The sequence below is a fragment of the Mya arenaria genome, chromosome 2 (genome assembly GCF_026914265.1).
Source record: "Mya arenaria isolate MELC-2E11 chromosome 2, ASM2691426v1".
Classification (NCBI taxonomy): domain Eukaryota; kingdom Metazoa; phylum Mollusca; class Bivalvia; order Myida; family Myidae; genus Mya; species Mya arenaria.
In genome coordinates this window covers 38289209-38312029 of record NC_069123.1, presented here as the reverse complement: position 1 = coordinate 38312029, position 22821 = coordinate 38289209, and the positions used below count along the sequence as shown (strand labels likewise).

Below are 22821 nucleotides of genomic sequence, written 5' to 3'. Positions count from 1 at the left end.
ATAGAGATACATTCTATTGTGAACTATCTTATAAGACTTATTCTAAGATAAAAGAAATAAATATATTTCAAAACTGTACATCTGTGAGGGTGCAGCTTTAAGTTGTTATAAAACAGTTCAAAACACTTAAGTTTTATAAAAGTACTTTTCAAGAATTGCGGCTCTGAAATGTGAAGTATTGAACTGGTCAAGCTTGCATATCATGTGTGCAATAAAGTTCTCATTCCGATCAATTCTAGTGAACAAAATATCACTCAAGGTGTATATTACCAAGTCACAAAATTGTCTTTCTGCACAGAACAGCTGACCCTGAATTTGAAAATAATATGGATGCTTAGTACTCAAAGTCAGATTTCCATTTGTCTCTTTCAAGTATGGCACGGTGACTGGTGATATCTTTTTGTGTTTAGCACTGAAGGGGCACTTAACTTCAATAAGTAGGTTTTCATCTACAATGCCATCGGGTGATGCACCTAAAAACGGAAGGTTTTTTGATACAAATATCCCACATGGTTTTACTTTGACATTATTTTTGCTTTCATATTGATGGATGGCGTCCTTTTCATACTGAATTCCATGGCGCATTGCTTCTGTAGGTTTTAATCCTTTTCCCCGAACAAAGGACTTTGCCAAGTCATGTAAGTCGGTTCTTTCTGTTGCGGTACACACACGGTGAAAATTAGATGACTGAATTCTTTTCTCTCGTTCTTCAAACCATCGGTCGTTCTTGTTTTGTCCCCTAGTATACATTTCAATGTCATCCCTGTCCTTGTCACTTAGTTTGGTTATTTTACATTGTTCCAGGAAATTGTCTTCATGAGATACTTCAAAATAATCATGGTCATTGGAAATTGCACGAATATTGGCTGGGCTGAATGTCTGAAAAATTGGTGTCTTTGATATACCCCTAAAATTCATACAAATATTGTGAAAATAGTCTTGATATCCATCAACTTTACGGAATTTTTGTGGCCGAGGGTCAAAATCTTTAATGTCACAAATATCTGCACCGCCCAAGTTTAAATCTCGAGCCTTAAGGGGGGAACCAGTATGCTTTTTTGCTTTGTGAAATGACTGCAATTTTTCTGTGCATGTTGTCTCAACTTTAAATTCTCCATCTTTAACAAATTTACAACATGCATATATCATAGTTCTAATATGTTTGCAATGTCCAAATGGGCCTTCTCCTGCACCACATTCACACTGTGCTTCATGAATATATCCATTCTTGTGTAAAGAAATGTCTACAACATAATTAACCTTCTTCCTCATTTCTGCTTTACATGTCCCACGAACAAAGTCCAGAGATGGTGCCGAAAACAGTCGCATGTATAGAAGAAACTTGTCGTCGTACAGGTCTTTTACCTTCGCATCAAACTCCACCCGGTACTGGTCCATGTATTCGATGGCCTTCTCCATTGTTATTGGTGCCATTTTAGCATCTGAATTTACATCTCTGTATCCACTAGTCTTGGGCAGGCTCATGTTGAATTCTGGTAGAAGATCTTCTTCCCTGTTGAAATTCTGGTTTCTGTCATATGCCTCCAGTCTGGAAAGATACGAAATTAACTTGTGATACCATATTTTGTGTTAAAAATTTCCCCACCCACTGTATTTTGTCGTAAAATACATGTAAACACGAGCATATAATCAGCTAAAAGTCATTGCAATAAAAACACAAAAGTGTTCACATTTCAAAGCTTTATTAACATTACTAAAATGATAAAATCATTTGTTAAACAACTTAAATTATCAAGATATCGATTTAACAACTAGTTGTCCTCGGGCTACATTTTGACAAGTTTACCTTTCGATTAATTCCTTCTTCCGTCCAGTCAACTTTGCATTGCGTCGCCTTTGCTCCGTTTTAAGCTGGCCTAATGATAAGGTGCAAAAATTTGAAGCCATGTTGCGATATCAATTGAATATTTACAAATTTTATCGGAATTTTATCACCACTGTTATCGATCTGTAATACGGAAGTAAACTAGGGACCTATTCGACAACAGCGCCACCAAACGAGCACCTGTTTGACAAGGGCAGATAACCGACTAAAGTCCCCCATTACCCGTTTCTATTCGTAGTCTGTGGTGTCCTATTATAAATTTGATATTATCATGTTGATATTATAATGGTTTTGGTGTTGAATGAAGACACGTTTCTTAGCCAATTGATATTTTCAAGATTTTATGAAATTGTCTGTTGCTAGCATTTTTTTAATCAGGGATATCACGATGCTAAGAATAACTCTTTCAGCCTGCACTTAACAGTAAGTTTTGGCCAATTAGAATTTACACTTGTTGATATTTCCAAGTTTCTGGTGCATTAGGTTTGTATTTATTTACTATTGACTAGTGCATATTATTATTGCTACGTGTTTATCGATGATGATGATGATGATGATGATGATGATGATGATGATGATGATAATTATCATTATTATTATTATTATTATTGTTCTCTTTTAAAAAACACTTGCACACACCTTTAAATATTGAGTGCGAAATAGACTTTTTTCTAATGACAAAAATGATATCAAACAGTCAACAACATATGGAATACCATTTTCTGGGGCCATTGTTGTTTTAACTAAAATAAAGCAAAACAATTCATATCTTACATGAAAACGCTTACAAAACTAGATAAAGATGATAGATTAGAACATATGATTTTAAATGTATTGCTTGCTTCAACTGTAAATGTTTACTACGTTTTTTATAGATGTATTTCTTTCCACATATATATTTAAATAATAAATCAAATAGTCGCCATACGGTCAAACGATGAAGACGGGCGTATAAGAAGTATTCGCTGGAAAAAATAACGTTTTCTGTGACTCAAAAATAGAAAGCCGCCGTTCATGGTGTAGCATATTAAAGGGTCTTACTAGGTTATTTCTAAAGTAATCGTCTTCTCTTTTTAATTTATTTACATTTTGCCTAAAACCTTGCAACTCCAAAATTAAATATACGACATATTTCTGCTTGTCGCTGTTCATAGTTATTACAAACATAAAACCATTCATGCTCTTTGCAGCATGTTGATGCATTCGAAATAAAAGAACAACGTTTCTCTGCTACAAAAGGTCTGCCGATCCCAAGCCCAGAAAAGGGAATGGGAGGGGAAAACATATCATCTAAGTATTTAAAACTTTAATAGAAATGTACAACCAAATCACGCGTACTTATTTATACGTTTATTAGTCCACCGTATATAGCTATCCAACTTCCCAACACTAGAGATCAGGGTTTGTCTCTAGTAAACGTTAACTATGTCGCGTCCCATTTTTTAATAAAAATAAACATTACTATCCAATATCTAACTTGGAAAAAACGATATCTAAACTCGTAGTAAATGAAAGCGAATAGAATATATGTTTTAACATGATTTGTTCGTCTTAACTATAAATGTTTAAAATAAGTCTTAACACAAGCTACTTAGCTTGTTCTGTTACTGATATATCAATAAATATACAGAACAATAAGCGCCATATGGTAAAACGGACATGATTAGCGCACGCAAATATTACGCTGGAGATATGACGTTTCTTGTGATCAAAAATTGAATCCATTAATGCTCTTTTTAGCATTTGGTTTGATTTCAAAGTGGACATTCCTCGAACAACACCGTAACCCTGCAAGACAAAGTGTGCCGGTGCGTATCCCAGTAAAAAAAACGTAAAGGCAGTTGTAATTTATCATATAAGTATATGATTAAATTATTATGAGTAGATATGTTTAAAACATTTTATAAAATCAATATATAACCGTTGTATTTGCTCTAATTTGTTTGCATTATTGGTATCATAATTAATGGTTTGGTTTATTGGCTTAGTGATGTATTTGGATTCAAATACAGTATGATACATATAAGTTGAGCGTACTTGATTATAAGTTTAATATATCTTTACATTTGGAAAATAGATACCATGGGAACCACCTGCATTCAAAAAGATGGGTCTTGAGTTAACGTTTGAAGGAAAAATATTACGACATGTAGCTGTTGGATTATTCATACTGACAATTGTTCAGTTACTCCTTTTGCTCATCTTGGCTCTATCGTGGAGAATCATTATGGAACCGCCGCCATTGGAGAGCAGCATGCACTGTTTGATATGCAATAATGTCTCGCAACCGTACCCTTACAATGACTTAGGAAACGTCATTGATGCACGAGGACAAATGTATAACGAGTCGGTATGCTGTGATCCCATTCGTGAAGTTATGGAGCGCCGCATTCAAAACGTAATGAGCCTTTTCATGGTTTTGCCTTTAAAAAGAAGTTTAATTACTTTATATGCATTTTCTTACTATCAACTAACCTTACTTAAGCAAGTTATACAAGATTTACAAAATCGGTTCATGATTTCATTTCTCAGTAGATGACAAAGCACTTCAAAACCAGCCAATCATTTCCATTCATTTTGGAATTTCTCAAAATAAAACATCGATTTAATTTTATATCTGTTGTGAGAAGTTAAAAGTGCTTACAAATATTTTAAACTAATGCAACATTCCTTTTCGTGGTTAAAATTTGCCTTTAAAAAGAAGATTAACAAGAAATGTTCGCCGTGCATATGTCTAAATGGTGTTTATAATGTTTGCTTTTTTCTCAGGAGATGACAAAACAATTTGCCGAAAACAGACAAGCAAATCCGAGTAAGATATGCATTGACGTTTAGAGGTCGAATGAGAATCTAACTAAAATGATAAATGAGAACAACTTAAAAGATTTAAAACAAATGTAGTTTGGCACCCCATTTGTTTTTTATGTTTGAATACGTTCATTTTAATTATTTGAATTTCAAATGTACTGCACATATAACAAACCTTATCAATTTAATTAAAATATATCATTTGCATGCACAAAATTTTAAATTACATTAATTTTAATAAATTAATTGTTTTATGAATACCTTTATACAGGTCATTTGGTCGGAGAATCGTTTATCACCGACTGTGAGTGGCAGGGGCTAAAAACGCCTACAGCTAAGCTGGTTGGAGTGGTAGATAGCGTACCAAGTGATATAGTCCAAGGTAATCATAACACCGTCAACAACGTTTCAGTGAGAGTCTAATTCCGATATTATAATTAAATGATCATATGATGTGATATAAAATAATAATGAAGACAGCATAATGAAAGATATAATAATTTTATGTATTATTTAAAAAGAATGTACATAGCCGTATTGGAACTTGCATCCTATTGATTGTGGTTGCCGGGAAAGTACAGCTTCTGACCTGTTTATTATATTGCATGTATTTATGTTCAATATCCAATATCTCAAAAAGACCCAGGGAAGAGAAAGCTAGTATTCTGAAAAAAATTGCATATGTAACTGTTTAAATAAATCGGACATACAAGGACAGAGTAGTTACGGATTCGCGGTCTACTGATACACATTTGACTGTTAATCCAGATATTGCAATTTTGATTTCCCTACTTACAACTAGCAAAGACTTTCCTTAAAAATGAAAATTGGTGCGTTAAAAAATATATATATGTTTCACCGAGTTTGATTGCGTTTAAACATAAAATTAATAGAATTCGTTAAATACATGCACTGTAATAATCATAAATTACTAAGGCCAAGTGAATGTTTTTTTGTTGAAATTTAATGCGTTCTTTACACGTTTTTGTGTATGGCACACAGCGACTAAAACACTTTGGGGTAATGTGTTATGAAACTTAATCAATCAACTTAAATGAATACTCAACTACATTAAAAGTTTTACTTAAAACACATATAGACGTCAAATGAACACGTCAACGATATTCTCAAAATGAAAGAGCATATATTTTTTTAATTATAATTTCAAGAATACAAATTAACACATATGATTTATTTATGTATATTAACAATATTAATTACAACCATGTGCAATTTGATCCGAATGTAAATTTTGAATGTCTTTTCTGTGAAGAAAGTGCCCTCTTCGTAACCCTTTCCGCTGAGCAATTTTTTTCAAACTCAATTAAACATGTCTAATAATAATCAAAATGTACGAAAGTACTCAAATTATGTATCTTTAGTATAAAACCAATATTATATAAAAATCGTGAGCAATGTTTTAATCATAATGTACAGTTTGCATGAGCTATGCGGAAGCATGCATCCTGTGACTTTGCGGAAAGAGTCATTTCATTTAGTTAGTGAATCTGTGAGGGTACTATATAAAAAAGCAGTTTATTTGTTGTAGTTCTACAGTGAGATGATTGCACGAACTGGTTTAATACGACGTCGATTCCATCTAAATTAGCAAATATTCTTTATGACGCATTTTTTAATATTCGTACAACAACCCCCCCCCCGTCAAAATGAATCCGTGTTACGTCCTATAGTATCGGTAGATGCCGGTGAAAAAAGTGAAAAAGGGGATGAGTGAATTAATTAATAGCGATAATTTTGAGCGTTGGATTCTCTTCAAAATTATATATTTACATTCACACTTCATTCCTTAACGATGGTTGTTGTTTTTCAATTACACTTTATTTCTGTATAAAGTGCAATGGCATTTTCCATCGATATCGCGTGCGTTTGTTCGATACTTCTGTCCTGTCATTGGGCGCAATAATACCAAGGGGCGGGGCATATTTACTACGGAACTATTTTTTTAATGAAAACGTTGTACAATTATTAGCAACATGCAAAACTGTAATCTGCAGTAAAGCAGTTAAAGCAAAATAAGCAACGATAATTTGATTGATTTTAATGTAGATAATTTCATGATGGATGGAACATTTGAAGAATATTTTGTGTTTAAAAATGCTGTTAAATGTCTAAAAAAGGCGAAAACAGTTAGTTCAAAATAACCTCTTTAACGGGTGCTTGTATGACGTCATGAGTGATGTCACCGCAACATAACTCGACCAGCTGCATTTTGTTTCGACGCTTTTTTTTGCAGTGTTCGTTTTGAAAGGGTTGTTTTTTCGAAAATTGACTGGATTACTGGGATTATTTACACACAATACCTATTGGGTAATCAATGAATTACCTATTCAGTCCTACTTTAACCATTATTTTTTTTGATAACTAATTTAAGCCTGAAAATTTTGCAAACATGTTCTTGATAAAATGTACAGCATCTTCAGCAATACAGCATCAGAGAAAAAATATTTGAAATTTCTTTGTTCATTGCATACGACATAATGGAATCATTTCCATATAAGTCGTATGTTCTGAATAAAATCGACAGAAATAACTATAAGTTCGGAAGAGTTAGTCGTTTTAGACATAATTTAGTGCTTTTAATAGTCAAAACAACTGCAGAAAAAACTATTTTGTAAACATATCAGCTTGCCAGGAAAAGACAACTCGGCAGAAAATATGTAAGTTATATGACTTTTGTGATTTATTTCCTGTTTTGGTATTTGTATGCAGCTACATTATATATTATAAAATATGTTTTTGTGGAAAAGTTTGCATCGTTGACCAACTTTCGGTCAGAAAGCAGGTCGCTCAACCTTCTTTGTTATGATGCGGGCCCTGAAAGCGCATATGTAAAACAAAAAACCGGGCATTAACGGCACGTGAATTTACTGAATAATGCACGTTTTCTACCGATAACGCCCGGGTTTTTGCGTTTTAATACACCACGATAACGGACCGAAAACACACATTGTATGCAATAATACGTATTCATAATATTCTTGACCTTGAAAAGAAAGAAAATAAACATATAAATAAGGCACTATTTTATCTGTGCATTCATTGTCGTATACAATAAGGTTACGATAGCTGTTCTAATTTACCTACCGTTGAGAACAACGGGAGAAAGAAAAGAGAAAATGCTCTTGAATAATCAATTTATTTTAGCAAAAATGTAGATTTAAATGAATGTAAATATAAGTATTAAAATTCGACATGTTGCATTTTATTGGGGTATGGTATGCAATGGCGCAGTTCAAAGTCCTTAAATAGAAAAACAATTTAACGTAGTTTTAGGTTTTCCTTTGTCATTCGTAAACATTTATCAAGTATTTCAGAACAAATTACTTGCAGAATGCAATTAGCTCTATAAGGCCATTATGACCAATTGAAATAGGCATTACAGAGGCAGTAGGACACCAAATATGTAAGGTTTAGGTTTTGACCGAACATCACATAAAAGGACACCCTCCCGTTAAGTACGAAAAGATAAACCTATCGCTGGTGCCCTTAAAACAGTCTGAGGGACATCAGACGAAAGTACTGTGTGACAGTGATGTTTGCTGGTGCACGTTTTATAACCAGAGTAGCCTTAACCAGCGTTACATCCTCTATGTGCACATTACCAACAACCTTTCAAGATATTTCAATATTCTATATTGGAGCCACGTCAATAAACAGTCTGATGGCGTCTTAAAAACACACATACGCACGCACGCACGCACACACGCACACACACACCGTTCGGAGCTCATCGCCCATTTTTATCGAAAACAACCTCGGATAGATATGGACGGTTTACTTACTAAGAAAACGGTACGTTTAAGTTCGCTGCAAGTTAATCGCGCAGTAATTTGATTTAGCAATTACACTTAATAAACTAACTCTTGGGAATCTTAAATATGTTTGCAATGATACATTTCACTGGCAATCAATTTAAACTTAGATCTACAAATACAAGCTAATACACAACGTTTAATTAATGATATATTAATTTAAAAAAACGAACTACTTATACATATGTACCGGCATACATCCGATTTTGTTTTCAATAAAAATGGCTCAGGAGTTCCGAATGACACACACACACACACACACACGCACACGCACAGGCGCACGCGCGCACGCACACACACACACGCACACGGGCACGCACGCACGCACACGGGCACGCACGCACGCACACACACACACACACACACATATATATATACACATGCACATGCGCACGCACGCACGCACGCACGCACGCACGCACGCACGCACGCACGCACACACACGACATATATATTTAAGCATTATGCTTTGTGTAACTTTAATACAATATATTAATGCCAAATTACTTATTATATTGTCTTTAAAGGTCATTCAAAACTTCGATGGAACAAAAACAGCCGCACATTCACCGAAAACAAATGCATTCATCTCGAGCTTGAGGGAGAAATCTTCATCGAAAGACCAGGCTACTACATAGTATCTTCAACGCTGATTGTTAATGCCACAGGAACGAACAATACAACAGCAACCTTCAGTCACAGCCTTAATCTGCTGTCCCACAAATTTGGAACAACTGGTGTGCTTATGCAACGCCAAAAATCTATAAAAGAATCCGACAATGTTATTTTTACAATTTCTATATCCGCGGTTTTTAAGCTCCACTTGTACGATAGGATATCTGTATCTGTCAGCGACCCAAACTATTTAGCTCATAACGATTCTAACGACCGTTTTACTGCATACTACACGTACGACATGTCTTAAATTCGAATTCCTGCTCAAATAGAAACCCATTCCACTTCTCCATAGCTAAATAGTTTGAATCGGACAGCACGGATTATATTTTTTCTGTATAAAAACTCCAAAGTTTGATTTACAATTGTGTTTGACAGAGGCTCATGCATTCAATAATATTTTTCAATCTTCGCTGTATCAACAAGAAATTATCCACGAGTTTTTCATTGTATTTGACACTAAGCATTTCTTTTATCATTATTGTGTATTCTTCGCTATATTATTTAGACAGCTCCAATGTACTGTGTTTGACCCTGACAGATTAATTTTATAATAAGATAAACAAATGCTTATGTAACCATAATGTAATTTTGTTATGTTTCTTTACAAAAAAACAACATTTGCATTTTATGTGTTGTAACGTTTGAATCAAGGATCATTTACACCTGCTGTATAATGCCAGTCTTTAAAAACTCCAAAGTTTGATTTACAATTGTGTTTGACAATGAGTCATCCATTCAGTAATATTTTTCAATTTTCGCTGTATCAACAAGACATTATCCAAGAGTTTATATTGTGTTTGACAATGATGCATTCATTTATTATTATTGTGTTTTCTTCGCTATATTATTTAGACAGCTCCAGTGTGATGTGTTTCATTGTATTTGATAGTGCCGCATTCATTTATTATTATTGTGTATTCTTCGCTATATTACTTTAATTGGCATATTCAATGATGTTGTTTATAGTGTGTTTGACACTGATGCATTCATTTATCATTATTGTGTATTCTTCGCTGTATTATTTAGACAGCTCCAATGTGATGTGTCTCATTGTATTTGACACTGCCGCATTCATTTATTATTAATGTGTATTCTTCGCTATATTATTTAGACAGCTCCAATGTTTTTGTGTTTCATTGTTATTGACACTGATGCATTCATTTATAATTATTGTGTATTCTTCGCTTTTTTATTAAGACAGCTCCAATGTTGTTGTTTTTTATTGCATTTGACACTGCCGCATTTATTTATTATTATTGTGTATTCTTCGCTATATCATTTAGACAGCTTCAACGTTGTTGTGCTTCATTGTAGTTGACACTTCTGCATTTATGTATTATTATTGTGTATTCTTCGCTATATCATTTAGACAGCTCCAATGTTGTTGTGCTTCATTGTAGTTGACACTTTTGCATTCATTTATTATTATTGTGTATTCTTCGCTATATTATTTATAAAGCTCCATTATTGTTGTTTGTATTGTATTTGACACTGATGCATTCATTTTTTATTATTGTGTATTCTTCGCTATACTATTCAGACAGCTCCAATATTGTTGTTTGTATCATGTTTGGCACTGACCGATTTATGTTATAATAACAAAAACAAGTGCTTAGGTAAACACAATGTAATTTTGTTATGTTGTATTGTACAAAGCAAACATTTGCATTGTATGTGTTGTAACGATTGAATCAAACATTATATTAACTTGCTGTGTAATACATTGAAACTGAATATTATTTCTTCTCATTTGCCTCCTTTGCAACAAAAGTTGTTCTAAGTGCTAAACGTTTGACGATAATTTAATTTAAATTAAAACCATACAAAAGCTTTCATGAAGTCCAAGCGAGTCACTTCTATCTTTTCTGGGGTTGGCAAGTTTTCTTTCAGGTATTTGCAACCTCACAGGTTTATTGGGGTAAAGGTGTTAAAACTTTGATGCACATGAAAACAGCATCAAAACAAGAGATGATTGAATAAAATATTCAATGGACCGAAATGCATGCTGATTTATCATTTCACATTCGATGCCTATGTTCATTTGAGTTTGTATATCGGGGATAGAAGTTACAGATGAGATGATGACTGATTTTTGCAGATAATCATGTACCCTCCTGGCTGCAGGGTCTTTGTCAATGTCAATGTGACCTCCAAGTCAAATTTGATGACCATAGGTCCAGGCATTTCGAGTTATCACTCGGACAAGTGTTTCGCGTTCACATTCACTGTGATCTTAACCTTGGACCCGGTAACCCCATACTCCATCTTCTGTCAATGTCAAGTTTGAGGACCATAGTCTTAAGCATAGTCTTGTTTTCACTCGGACGTTTGTGTGTCATCAAGAGTTCCTACATTGATATAAAGAGTAATAATTTAATGAGTACATGTATAAATTCCTAGAATAGTAGGTAATTTTGCAAAACAAATAAACGGGACGGTCTTATTGGGTAACAAATTGCATTTTGGTTTAATATAAACATTTCCTACAGCTCGTGTCTGAATTAGACTTATGTTAACGTACGCTTATTCTGATTCTGCATCGAACAAAACTTCCACTCCAGACATAAAAGGTGTTTAAACATACAGAAATTGGCCATATGGTGCCCATGTTAAGTGCACACGCTGTCGAAAGAAAAAAAAGATGCAAAAGCTCAATCAAGAAATAACTGAAATCTGTACATGAATGGTACACTTTGACTGAAATATATTTTCAAGTCACGCAATTTTCTATTTTCACTTCGTAAACAAGCACTCGTTTAACTTACACTTTCAATTACTTTTCTGTTAAGGCCTCTAGGATCATAGGTTAAAAAACGAGAAAAGTTTACACGTCTGGCCTCCGGGAAGGCTTATTTATATTGCGGTAAAGTAAAATAAACATACTTACCAGGTCAAAATAGCCTCCAAAAACACCAAAAAAACTTTCAAAACCCGTTGTTTGTTCCTCATCAAATATTTCCCTCACTTAAATTACCGCAAAAATAACTAACGTTGGACCCCCTGAAAACATTATGTTTGATTTTGAGAAAAACTTTACAAAAAGAAAATATTTGCACGCACAACTTGGATTTTACGAGTAAAACGTATTCGTTCCCACAAAGTTTCGTATTCATTCCCAGGAAAGACTAGTTGCAATACCACTTTGTTGTAGAAAACAAATTCATGCAATGTCTAAGAAAATTAATTTCTCTATAAATGCGTACCTTTATGCAAATGGAATCAACTATGAAACAATTAACAACAATACAGTCTAAACTACAGGGACAAGTCCAGTTTAAATATTAACCCTGTTCAGACGCACAAATTGAGGGTACAAACGAATCTGAACGAGGGGCACAAACGTACACACAACACAACAGTCCACACATACATCAAAATAGCTTTATCAATAAATTTTGGGTTAACGCCTTGGAATGGTAAGTGAAATATGAGTTTACTGGAACACGAGTCTACAAGTTTACGTGCGCATAACCTCACACTTCTTCCAATAAATATCAATTAATACAAATTAACATATAAGCATCATCAGACACATAAGACTCATACTGATTGCTAACGGTGAACTGTTGTTATTGTCATTGTATAATACGATTTCTATTATCAAACGTTGCAATATTAGTTTTAAAACAGCACTTTGATACTATTTCGGTTTAAGGTTCATTCAAGGACTAAGTTTAAATAAAGATGTTTGGATACTTTTTTGCAAAATTTGAATATTTAATACAAAAAAATAATCACAAAAGGTAACAACATAATTTTATTATATGGATGCGACAGTTATAAACATGATAGTATTAACAAAAATTTCAGATATTGACAATGAAGTGGAAATAATTTTCTAATTGCATAGTATTTAAAAAGAATGGACAATTCAAAACGATATCGAGGTCATTGTTTAAAAAAATGTTGACAGTGACATTCATCATCTAAGGAATGTTTAGAACATTCCTGGCATATTATATCATTACGTTATACATTATATTTTAAAAATAGTTAACCTTTATACGTGTAAGGGGAAATAACTGCGATTATTGGATTAAGTAGAAGTTGACTGTCAGCCATTGACGCTATTGTTGTCTCTTGCTTTCCAAATGATTTTTTTTCAGCCAAATCAATCAAGTTCTTAGCGCCACACCCGGCTAAAATATCACTGGTCAAAACTGACACCGGACCAAACTGACAGCAGTTGCAATGCATGCCAAGTTCCTGAAACCGTAGATCACTTCATATTCTACTGTTAAATGTACGACGAAGCTATTAGCGGAGTGGAAGAAAGAACACTGGAAATACTATACAGACATTGTATACCTCATACAGCAATTACGTTGGGGTTACTAGCGGACGAAATAGAAGAAATAGCGAAAAGTGCGAAAGAAAAACCGATGGACTTATTGAGTTTATATCTGTCGAAAACAAACAGGTTAGTTTTATTTTTTTTAGAAAACACACAACTTTCCATAAATCATAATAAAAGTAACAAGAGTTCAAGTACATAAAATAAGGCACATACATTATATCGGAAAAATATTCGATTAAGTACATCGAGACCTTAAGCGACGACAAATCTGTTTTCTTTACTTTCTTCTTTTAATAACTTGCTGATGACATAATGAATGACATTCATACACCCGGAAAGGGAAATAGCGATTTGAAAATTGCAAGGATGATGATGATTTCTTTACATTTGCATGCTCATCGGGAAGTCAAATTAGATGTATTTTCCGGATGACGATTTCGGATAAAAAATGTACATAGGTTAAAAAACACAGGTCAGGGCGAGTGGTTATGCAGCACCCCTACAGACTCCCCTCCCCTAACTCCCATATCAATTACAACCACACACCCTGTCTCGTTGAAACAGACCACTTATTAATTTCCCTAAATACTCGATGTGAAAAAAACAAAACAAAAACTGCTTGTTAGATTTTTACGACCATTACAACCACAGACACCAGGTTGTATCATTCAAAGCCACATTTATTCACCTTTTCACTTGTCACATAAATATGTTATAGAGTGAAGAATCCAATCGTTTGGTTTCTAGAACTCTAGAGGATATTTAGCTTGCAAGTATGTGGTAATGTTGTTGTGGAATTATGATAAATTGTTGTTATTGTACCAGCAGTATGTAATAAGACCTAAACCTCAGTTGCTAAGAAATACATTATAGCTTAGTGGTAAGCTTAGTAGCCTAGAGGTAAGGTGTTCCTTTAGGAGCAAAAATGGGCATTTAGGGATCTTTTTTATACTTTGGACATTTTTACGTTTCCTTGTAATGTGACGCGGCCTTAATGTCCAATTCGCATACGTAAATCTCATGCCAAAAGATCTTTGCTATTATTTAAACTTTTATTATTCAATTTCACAAACAGTAATAACTTTTCCATTTCACAAAAAGTAATAACTTATTTTCAAATACACATCAACCTAAACTATATTTACACAGACAATGCCGTGATAGTTGAGAGAGACTCATGCATGGAATAATTCACAGGAAACCCTAGACCTGATTAATACAGTCTTATACCAGGTGAGGTCATATCGAGGGCTGATCGCGAAACTGTTCCATTTGACATATTTTCAGAAAATCATTTTTTGGCAAAAATATATATATAATACTGTGATACATATCCTACAAAAATATTAAGTTTATATCTCTACAAATATTTATTTTATTCAACATTTGTCCTTTAGTTCAATCTGGCAAAGCAATTTTATTTTCCCGCGAAACTGTTTCATGTGAATGCAAGCAAATAGGACAGTTTCGAAGTCAATTTAAAATTATTTTTTCAAATGGAAATTGTTCTATTTGAATAAAAGTGTTTTTTGTCATTCATTTCTTAGATTTATATGAATGAAAAGTGTGGATCTAAACTTATATGGCTAAAATATATTATTTCTATCAAAATACTTCTTCTGTTTTCAAATGGTACAGTTTCGCAGTATTTTTATCTTTGATAAGAGTTGACTTTTACTGCGAAACTATTCTAAGTGCAGCACATTTCTCAGTATTTGGCACATTTTTTATCAATAATGATATTTATATCATTAGAATATAAATTTATAATTACTATATGCTCATTAAATCAATTGAAATAAGGAAATATTCAAAAAATAAAAAGATGCAATGTCATATCTGCATGACGTGATGTGAATTGATATGTTTATGTTAATAAACGTTTCGATATTATATAGTTTAAAAAAATAATCTTATAATTACCATATTGATAAACCTTTATTTATCATTTAAAGTGACATTCAAAATCAATTAAAAAGACATACACAAAAAAGTCATGTATAACAAACATAAATTTTGAGTGATAAACCTTTAACTACTTACTAAATGATGCATATATGAAAACTATTAAAAACTGATAACAAGATTGTAACTGTGTATTTAATAGCTAAAAATATTAAATGATTGGTGAGTGCAAAAATATTTACTGTGATCTTCTCATTAGGTAGAAATACCGTGTTTTCTGCATCTTTCTTTCAAATTAAACCCAGCATCCTTCATAAGAAACATTGTTTTAAACATTTAGTCATCCTTTTTAGTATATTATAACAATTTTATTAGTTATGGTTAATCTTAATTGGGAGTAAGAGTGTATCTTTAAATATAATGGATGACTTATTATTTTATCTATACTCCCACATTAAAGATTTGCATCAGACCACACATTTTAAATCATTCAACTGAAATTTAATTCATTCTAGATATCAACTTTGTGACAAACAATTTTAAAAATTATCTTTTCACTTGACTTTACTTCTGTTTTTACCTGAAGTTACCAGTATAAAAATTTCTTACAATTTCAAAGGGACTAAAATGGCGACAAAAGTATTCATGAATATGTTTGAAGATTTAAAATTAATATTTTCAAATAAGGCAAAAAAAAATGCCCAAGTTTTGTAACTCTGCAACTGCAATTCTAATAGTTGTGGCCTTGTGCAAACTATAAACAGCAAAATTCTTATTCTTATTCAGAGTGAATTCTCTTTTTTTTGCCATCCCATTATGGCAATACCTGCGAAATTGGGAATTTGCACATCATAGAGATTAGAAATTGGGAACATGAGTCAAAGTGACATTAAATTAATAACTAAAAAGTTGAGAAATGTAAAAGTAAGAAATGTCAATAAATCAAATTGTTCAATGACTTTTTAGAGAAAAAAGCAAGTTGTTTAACACACTGGACCAGTTTCAATTCCTAAAAATGTATTGAAAATTTTTCCAAGTCGTATTAAGAAAAATATATTAAATATATTAACTTTTTCAGCATTTGGAAGAGCTGATTATTAGATATAAAAAACAGCTAAGAAAAATGGACCCGACGTTTAAATACCCTTTAACAAAATAAAAAATGTGATCTAGACAATACGTTGCATGTCATGAACCTGTCTCTTCTATCAAAGTCAAACATGGTATGTATCACCAACTCCCACAAATTTATAATTTAATCATTGTAATCAGTGTGTGTATACCACGTGATAAATTACGTCATATATGCAAAAATTGCTTAAAATGAAGACTTAAATCAAAGATAACTTTTCATTTACTACACCATTTTAAATGAAACAAAGGCAGTCAATGTCGCTTAAAGAGCCCCGCATTTGTTTTATTTCCAAGATTCGATGAGGTTATTAGTTTCATCAAACACTTCGACAAACCTGTATTCACAATAATGTTTTGACAGTGCTCCGTCAGACGGCCGTATTGTGAAAAGGTTTGTCGAAGTGTTTTAAGAAACTAAACTCGCAATCAAATTCTGGTAAAATACCGAAGGTGTGGCTCCGTAAGCGGCGTAGACAGCGCTATGCTTATGAAATCGACATGTGGAACACTAGAATAGCAAATGATCTAGAATTTATGTTATTTCGTATACTGTATCCACGTATCCAACCATGTGTCATTTACGTCGTAAGTAAACAACGATCATTTCGAAACACGACGCTAGCTATTGCTAAACTATGGTGCAAATCAACTGTCTTAAGAAACATGTACTGTATAAAATGTAATTGTATTTACCAAGAAGAATTGTCGCATGTTATTGCCAAATGCGACAACACTGTTCATCTTCTTCATGAGTTCTTAGTGCATGTATTGTCAATTTGTTCAAGTGACTTTGTAACCGAACTTGTTAGTCTTGATGCCATTGGTTTCTGTCTCCGTCTTCTTGGCGCTCCTTTGCCGCCATTACTTGATAGTTCGGATGAATACGCATTCCTTAACGTGTCGTATTATTTTATTGTGAAATGCATAAAAGCTTACTTCTCTTAGTAGAAGTATGTCTGATGTCTAGGTACATGTACACTTATAAAAGCCCCTAAGCATATTTTGCTGTCTTCCGATACACAAGTGTTAAATTATTTCGAAAGCGTTCAAGCAACGTATGATTACTACCTCAATTATGTACTGTATATTGCATATCGACTGGATATGGCACAATTGTTATATAGTGTGTGTTTTTCTCTATTGTTAACACGATTTTTTCTGTGTTCATTTAAATACCTTCTGTTTCGTTTCGCTAAGGTATTTAACACATCGATCACCTTGTATATTTGCTTATATTTATTATTTCGTTCATATATATCCATTTGACAATAGTTTATATTCATCATATATATATATGTATACCGGGGGTATACCGGGGATAGCCAGGGAAATGGGCCGTGTTTGTATCTTCCAGGTGGCCCCGTAGTACCGTGTGAATGCGGGCGTTTTGTCTTCGCGCCAAACATAGCGGGGAATGGGTCTTACCTGGGGTGCGGGGGCATTTGGCAGGGATTTTACCAGCAGTTCGTCCCCGCAGGGCGGGCATTTTACCCGGGTTTAGCTGGACCAAAAGTCAAATTCCCGCTATTCCCCGGACCTGGGGGAGGCTGTGGTAACAATTGACTGGTGCATTAGCATGTGTTGTTTTCAATGTATCATTAAAAGTATTATTTAAATATCCTTATACTTGGTATCATCCTTTTAATATGGCCTAGAGGTTAAGGCGTCGTGTATCTATTCTTTTCTTTACTATAATACCGGCGTTGATTCCAAACACACTTAAACCAAATATTAAATTTGTTTATACATGAAAAAAATAATTGTGCAATTTAGTTTTCAGATGCATTACTCTCAGAAAAATGTTAAGTCAAAAAACAATAGCGAGTGACCCGAGTACGACCCACATTAAGCTACTTTCTGATAAATCCATTAACCTGAATGTTAAATGTTGATGCCTGGTCTCCCCATATGATTTGTTGTACACAAACATGTTCAGTATACAATATATGTCCAAAGTACATTAAACATAAAGTTATGAGTTTTTAAATTTGTTCCTGAAATTTCAACTGAAATTAGGCTTAGATGAGCTATTTTTCAATATTTGATGGCAGATAATCTTTTTTTGTGATACTAAACTTGTATTTTCAGTAAAATGTTAACACATACTCTTACTTCACAAAACCCTTTCAAACTGTATTGCAAAAAAATGATAATAATATAGAATCACCAGGCATCAGAACTTAAAGTAGTTTTAGTTTGGATTCTTTGAGAATGTCTGTTTGAGAAAAATATGAAGTACAAGAGGAGTGCCTACTTTGCGCCAACGGATCTAAAGGTTATAGTGGCAATCTTATCAATGAGCCTTAACTAATTTGTGTCATATCTAGACATCTAGGTGAATAATAAGCAAGTGTCAGAAATCCAATGAAAGTATAAAATGCTATGTAATTCTAGTAGCTGTATGCCGGGTACTAGTATTTGTATGTATCGACTGAAAAATGATAGTGACAACCTATTAAAAGAAATTAAATGTAAAGAGGTGAGAGTGGTCTAGTGGTATAGGTGTCCGCCTCTCACCCAAGAGGTTGTGGGTTCGATCCCCACTAGGGGTACTTTCTCATGGCCTCTCAAAAAGGACACAGTACTGGTTTCTGCCCAGGAAACGGACTCGAGAGTGATCTTATAAGCTATCAGCTTTCGTCTCAATCGAGCTAAAATAAATTAGTATAAACCAAATTAAATGTGAAAAAGGCTATAACTCTGCAACAATGTGGTCTAAACTTTGAGTTTAAAAAACAAAAACTTGTGCTGTATTTCGAAATAAAGAACCGGCGTATGAATCGGACTACTTAATCCTTTTTCTTTATACATTTAATAATAATATCCATACAGATCAAGCCTAAATGATATAATGTAATCTAAAATTTTCGAAAAATGTTTTATACACAAGATATTTTCAAATGGTAGCTTATGTGACTTATACAATTGTTTTGCATTTCCGTTTCAAAATGCATGGCATGGCAATCAAGCAACATATTATTTTTAAAAACTTCATGAAATCACATTCTTAGACAGATCGACTGAGAGAAAAAAATGCATTGGTATAAGTAAATATTGGACCACAAGGCGTTTCTTTGATTTTATCTAATCATTAATCAGAACAGTTTCCAAAGCAAAGCTTTTACCGTGCAATAAGTTGCATGCCGATAAATAACAACAATGTTTATGAGTAGGATATGAAGGACTTGGCGTTATTTTCAACTATTTTAAGTGTGAACTAGTACATTGTGCTGCATATTGACATTAAAAGCTAACTCGGACAATTAATTAAAAATGACTTTGGGGGTGCCGACCGGAATTGCCCCCCCCCCCCCAATCATTCTCCTACAATACAACACACACACTACTTATCCGTCAAACCACTAATTCTAGTTGTTTATTTAACCTGTCTATTTGTTATTGTTTGTAAGGTTTAAGTGAATCCCAAACAGTGTGATGAAGTGTATTATTGTATAAATCATTGAGATTCATATCAAGGGTAAATAAAAATGACTAAGCAATCTTCTAGCATAAGTTAAATTTTAAAATGCATGTACATCAGATGTTTTTTGGAAAGAAAAGTGTCGAGGTGGTCTGACTGACTACTTAGAGAGTGCGAAAATTGACAATATGGTACTAAACAGTTCCATTACCCTTTTAATTTTAATAAATTATAACAAATAAAATGAATTAGTTGTATAATTTCAACAATTTAAATATGAAATCAGCTAATATCAGAAACAGACTGTTCACTATCAAATACTTTGTCAATAGACTTTCAGAATGATTCACGTAATACCGGATGAACCTCAGTTTAAATAAATATAGCAATGCCAAATTTGCATTTAAAATAACTAATAACAAACAAACTTGATAACTCTGAATTTTTAATCAGACTTTAGCTTAAGCTCTCCGAGTCATAAAAATGATCCCACATTTCATAATAAATTATAAAAATGATAAAATATGTTGAATTGGGAGGTAAAGGTCTTGATTCTGCCAGGCAAATTCATTTCAAGTGCACAAAGATATGAGACCACAATCATGCTTGGTATGCCTAAGTGTTAACGCTCATGTCTCCATTAAATGGATTGACAGACAGTTCTAATGAAAATAATCGCCAACTTTTAATAACCGTAGTTCATTTATTGGTCATATATATATACAGTTTCTTATCTAGACGTTTTGCATGCGCGTTGGCTAGTAAAGAGATATCCTTGTCAAACACTAATAAATAACTGTTTTTACTTCATTAACTATTATTAAAATTGTTTAGTAGAGATATTTTAATGTATTTGGATTATACACAGGGTAGTTATTACTGGCCACCAAAAACAATATGATTGTTCATGATCGACTGAAGACTATATGTGAATACTTATCGAGTACAGGATATCCATACAAAATTTCACACGATTAACTAGATTCTGACTGATGTGGCATTGCAGTAATTTGGTCATTATCGCAGATATAACGTGTACACATATATTTGTAGTGTTTATAACTGATGTTGTCACACATATTTAACTGATTGTTGTCACACTTTTGGTTTATTCTGTTTTGTACAATTGTACAGATGTTTAGCTCAGTCGTAAAAAATAGCCATAAAGATGGGGTTTTTTCGCAATAAAAAGTAGGTTTATAGTTCAGAGTTTACTTTAAAAACTTACATCATAGATAATGATACAATGCAATCATTTCTTCATGATCAAACGTGTTTCTTGCTTGGTAACATATCAATAATATAATATTATTTGTTCATTCAACTGAGGAAAAATGTTTCTTGAAATGCATATTTTTTTTCTGCAAATCATGCTTAATTAATGCTATTCATCTTATGTTTCAAATATTAACTTCAGTTTTCAATTTAAAAAAAAATGGTTTTAGTTCATAGTTGTTAAATATTAGTCATTTAATCTGGTATAAACATTCGGTAACTGATATATGAAGGGCGATTCGAAAACGGCAAATAGGACAGTTTCGCAGTAATTTGTATTTCAAAAAGTATATATTTGCTGCTTTTTTCCTAAAAGTGACAAATGTTCATAACTATTTTGTGTATAAAGTTATGAACCATCATTTAAATAGTAAAAATGCAATATAAACCATACTTTTAAAAATAAAATGTCATATAGAACAGTTTCGCAGTGAAACAAGATTTTAGTTTTAGTCAATTTTGACCGCGAAACTGTTCTAAGTAACATATTGTAATAAATACATATTTTAAAAAGGCATTGGTTAAAGTTTGAGTCAACCTATATTTCTGACACCATTGTGAACTTAATTTCTGAATATAGTTACAAGAAAAGCATAAATAAGAAAAATAAACAGTTTTGAGCTTCTCCTGAACAATTTACAAAAATGCAGATGGAACAGTTTCGCGCTCAGCCCTCGATATTTTCTAGGGGGTTTGGGTTGAGAAGGGGACGCTAGATGCTGAGAGCGACTGCTGAAATCGTCACAAAAAACACTTCACTTGATTGATTCAGTCTTACATTAGGTGAGGTAACATTTTTCCAAGAGTTAAGGGTGCAGAAATGACACCTGGTACGGCTATGGTCATTGAGAACCATTGAACAATTCACAGGGAACTCCAGACCTGATTGATTGTTAGTCATACCATAGGTGAAATAAAAAAAATGATCTCCTTAGTTTCAAAGGGTACAAGGTGTCCTGCTACCACTGAGTCTGTCCAAAACAGGTACATGTAAATGTACAGAAAAATGACAAAATGCATCATGGAGAGATTTTATATCATCATCAGTCATAACATTTATTGGCGTAAGAATACATATGAACAGTAACATTATGTTAAAGACTGTTCCATGTTTATACTGTGTACTAGAATACTGTTTTAGTATAGTGTAATCCAGTTTAAGATGGATTTAAGCAGGGTACAACACAACATAATCTGTACAAAGGTTAAGTGCAATAATTGTCAGGTCAATGCTGAATCCAATATGTGGCGACAAACACAACCCGATTGAATATGCTGTTTTATCCAGTACCACGTGCAAACTGGTAATACTTTGTTTAAAATTATATTGGTTGATCGTTTTTCAGGTTGAACGAGTTTTTAAACTGTGGCAAATTCATATCAATAACATTTGCGCAGCCCCACTTCCGGAGACCTCTACACGAACGAAAAAGTATGGCTGGGATAGTTAACATGTCTACGACACATTAATATTTTAAAATCCTAAAGAGGTTGTGTTTTTTACATGAATCAAGCAACATAGATGTAATAGTTTAAAGTCCTGTCGCTGAGTATTGATGCATCTAATTTTACATCAAACCAGAGAACAGGGATGGACTTCACAGTCGAAATTCCTAAAACCTAA

General features: G+C 33.2%; 2 protein-coding genes across 2 annotated transcripts; one reads left to right on the top strand and one right to left on the bottom strand.

Annotated features, from left to right (window-relative positions):
- Positions 1–126: 126 nt before the first annotated feature.
- On the bottom strand, positions 127–1908 carry LOC128214746 (uncharacterized). Its single transcript, XM_052921378.1, has 2 exons — positions 1808–1908; positions 127–1549 (listed from the first exon to the last, which is right to left on the bottom strand). The coding sequence occupies exons 1-2, from the start codon at positions 1906–1908 to the stop codon at positions 127–129; spliced, it is 1524 nt and encodes a 507-aa protein (XP_052777338.1).
- Positions 1909–2783: 875 nt separating this feature from the next.
- LOC128214739 (uncharacterized) lies at positions 2784–10873 on the top strand. The gene is made up of 7 exons (XM_052921366.1): positions 2784–2795; positions 3037–3137; positions 3588–3654; positions 3924–4244; positions 4616–4658; positions 4926–5036; positions 9015–10873. The coding sequence occupies exons 1-7, from the start codon at positions 2784–2786 to the stop codon at positions 9410–9412; spliced, it is 1053 nt and encodes a 350-aa protein (XP_052777326.1). The 3' UTR covers positions 9413–10873.
- Positions 10874–22821: the final 11948 nt, after the last annotated feature.

Bases quoted from the DNA above. Each gene is read 5' to 3' on its own strand.
- LOC128214746 (XM_052921378.1), bottom strand. From the start codon at position 1,908: ATGGCTTCAAATTTTTGCACCTTATCATTAGGCCAGCTTAAAACGGAG. The intron at 1,550-1,807 runs GTAAACTTGTCA...GTATCTTTCCAG, and splicing joins AAGAAGGAATTAATCGAAAG to ACTGGAGGCATATGACAGAA.
- LOC128214739 (XM_052921366.1), top strand. The intron at 4,245-4,615 runs GTAATGAGCCTT...CTTTTTTCTCAG, and splicing joins TGGAGCGCCGCATTCAAAAC to GAGATGACAAAACAATTTGC. The intron at 5,037-9,014 runs GTAATCATAACA...TTGTCTTTAAAG, and splicing joins ACCAAGTGATATAGTCCAAG to GTCATTCAAAACTTCGATGG.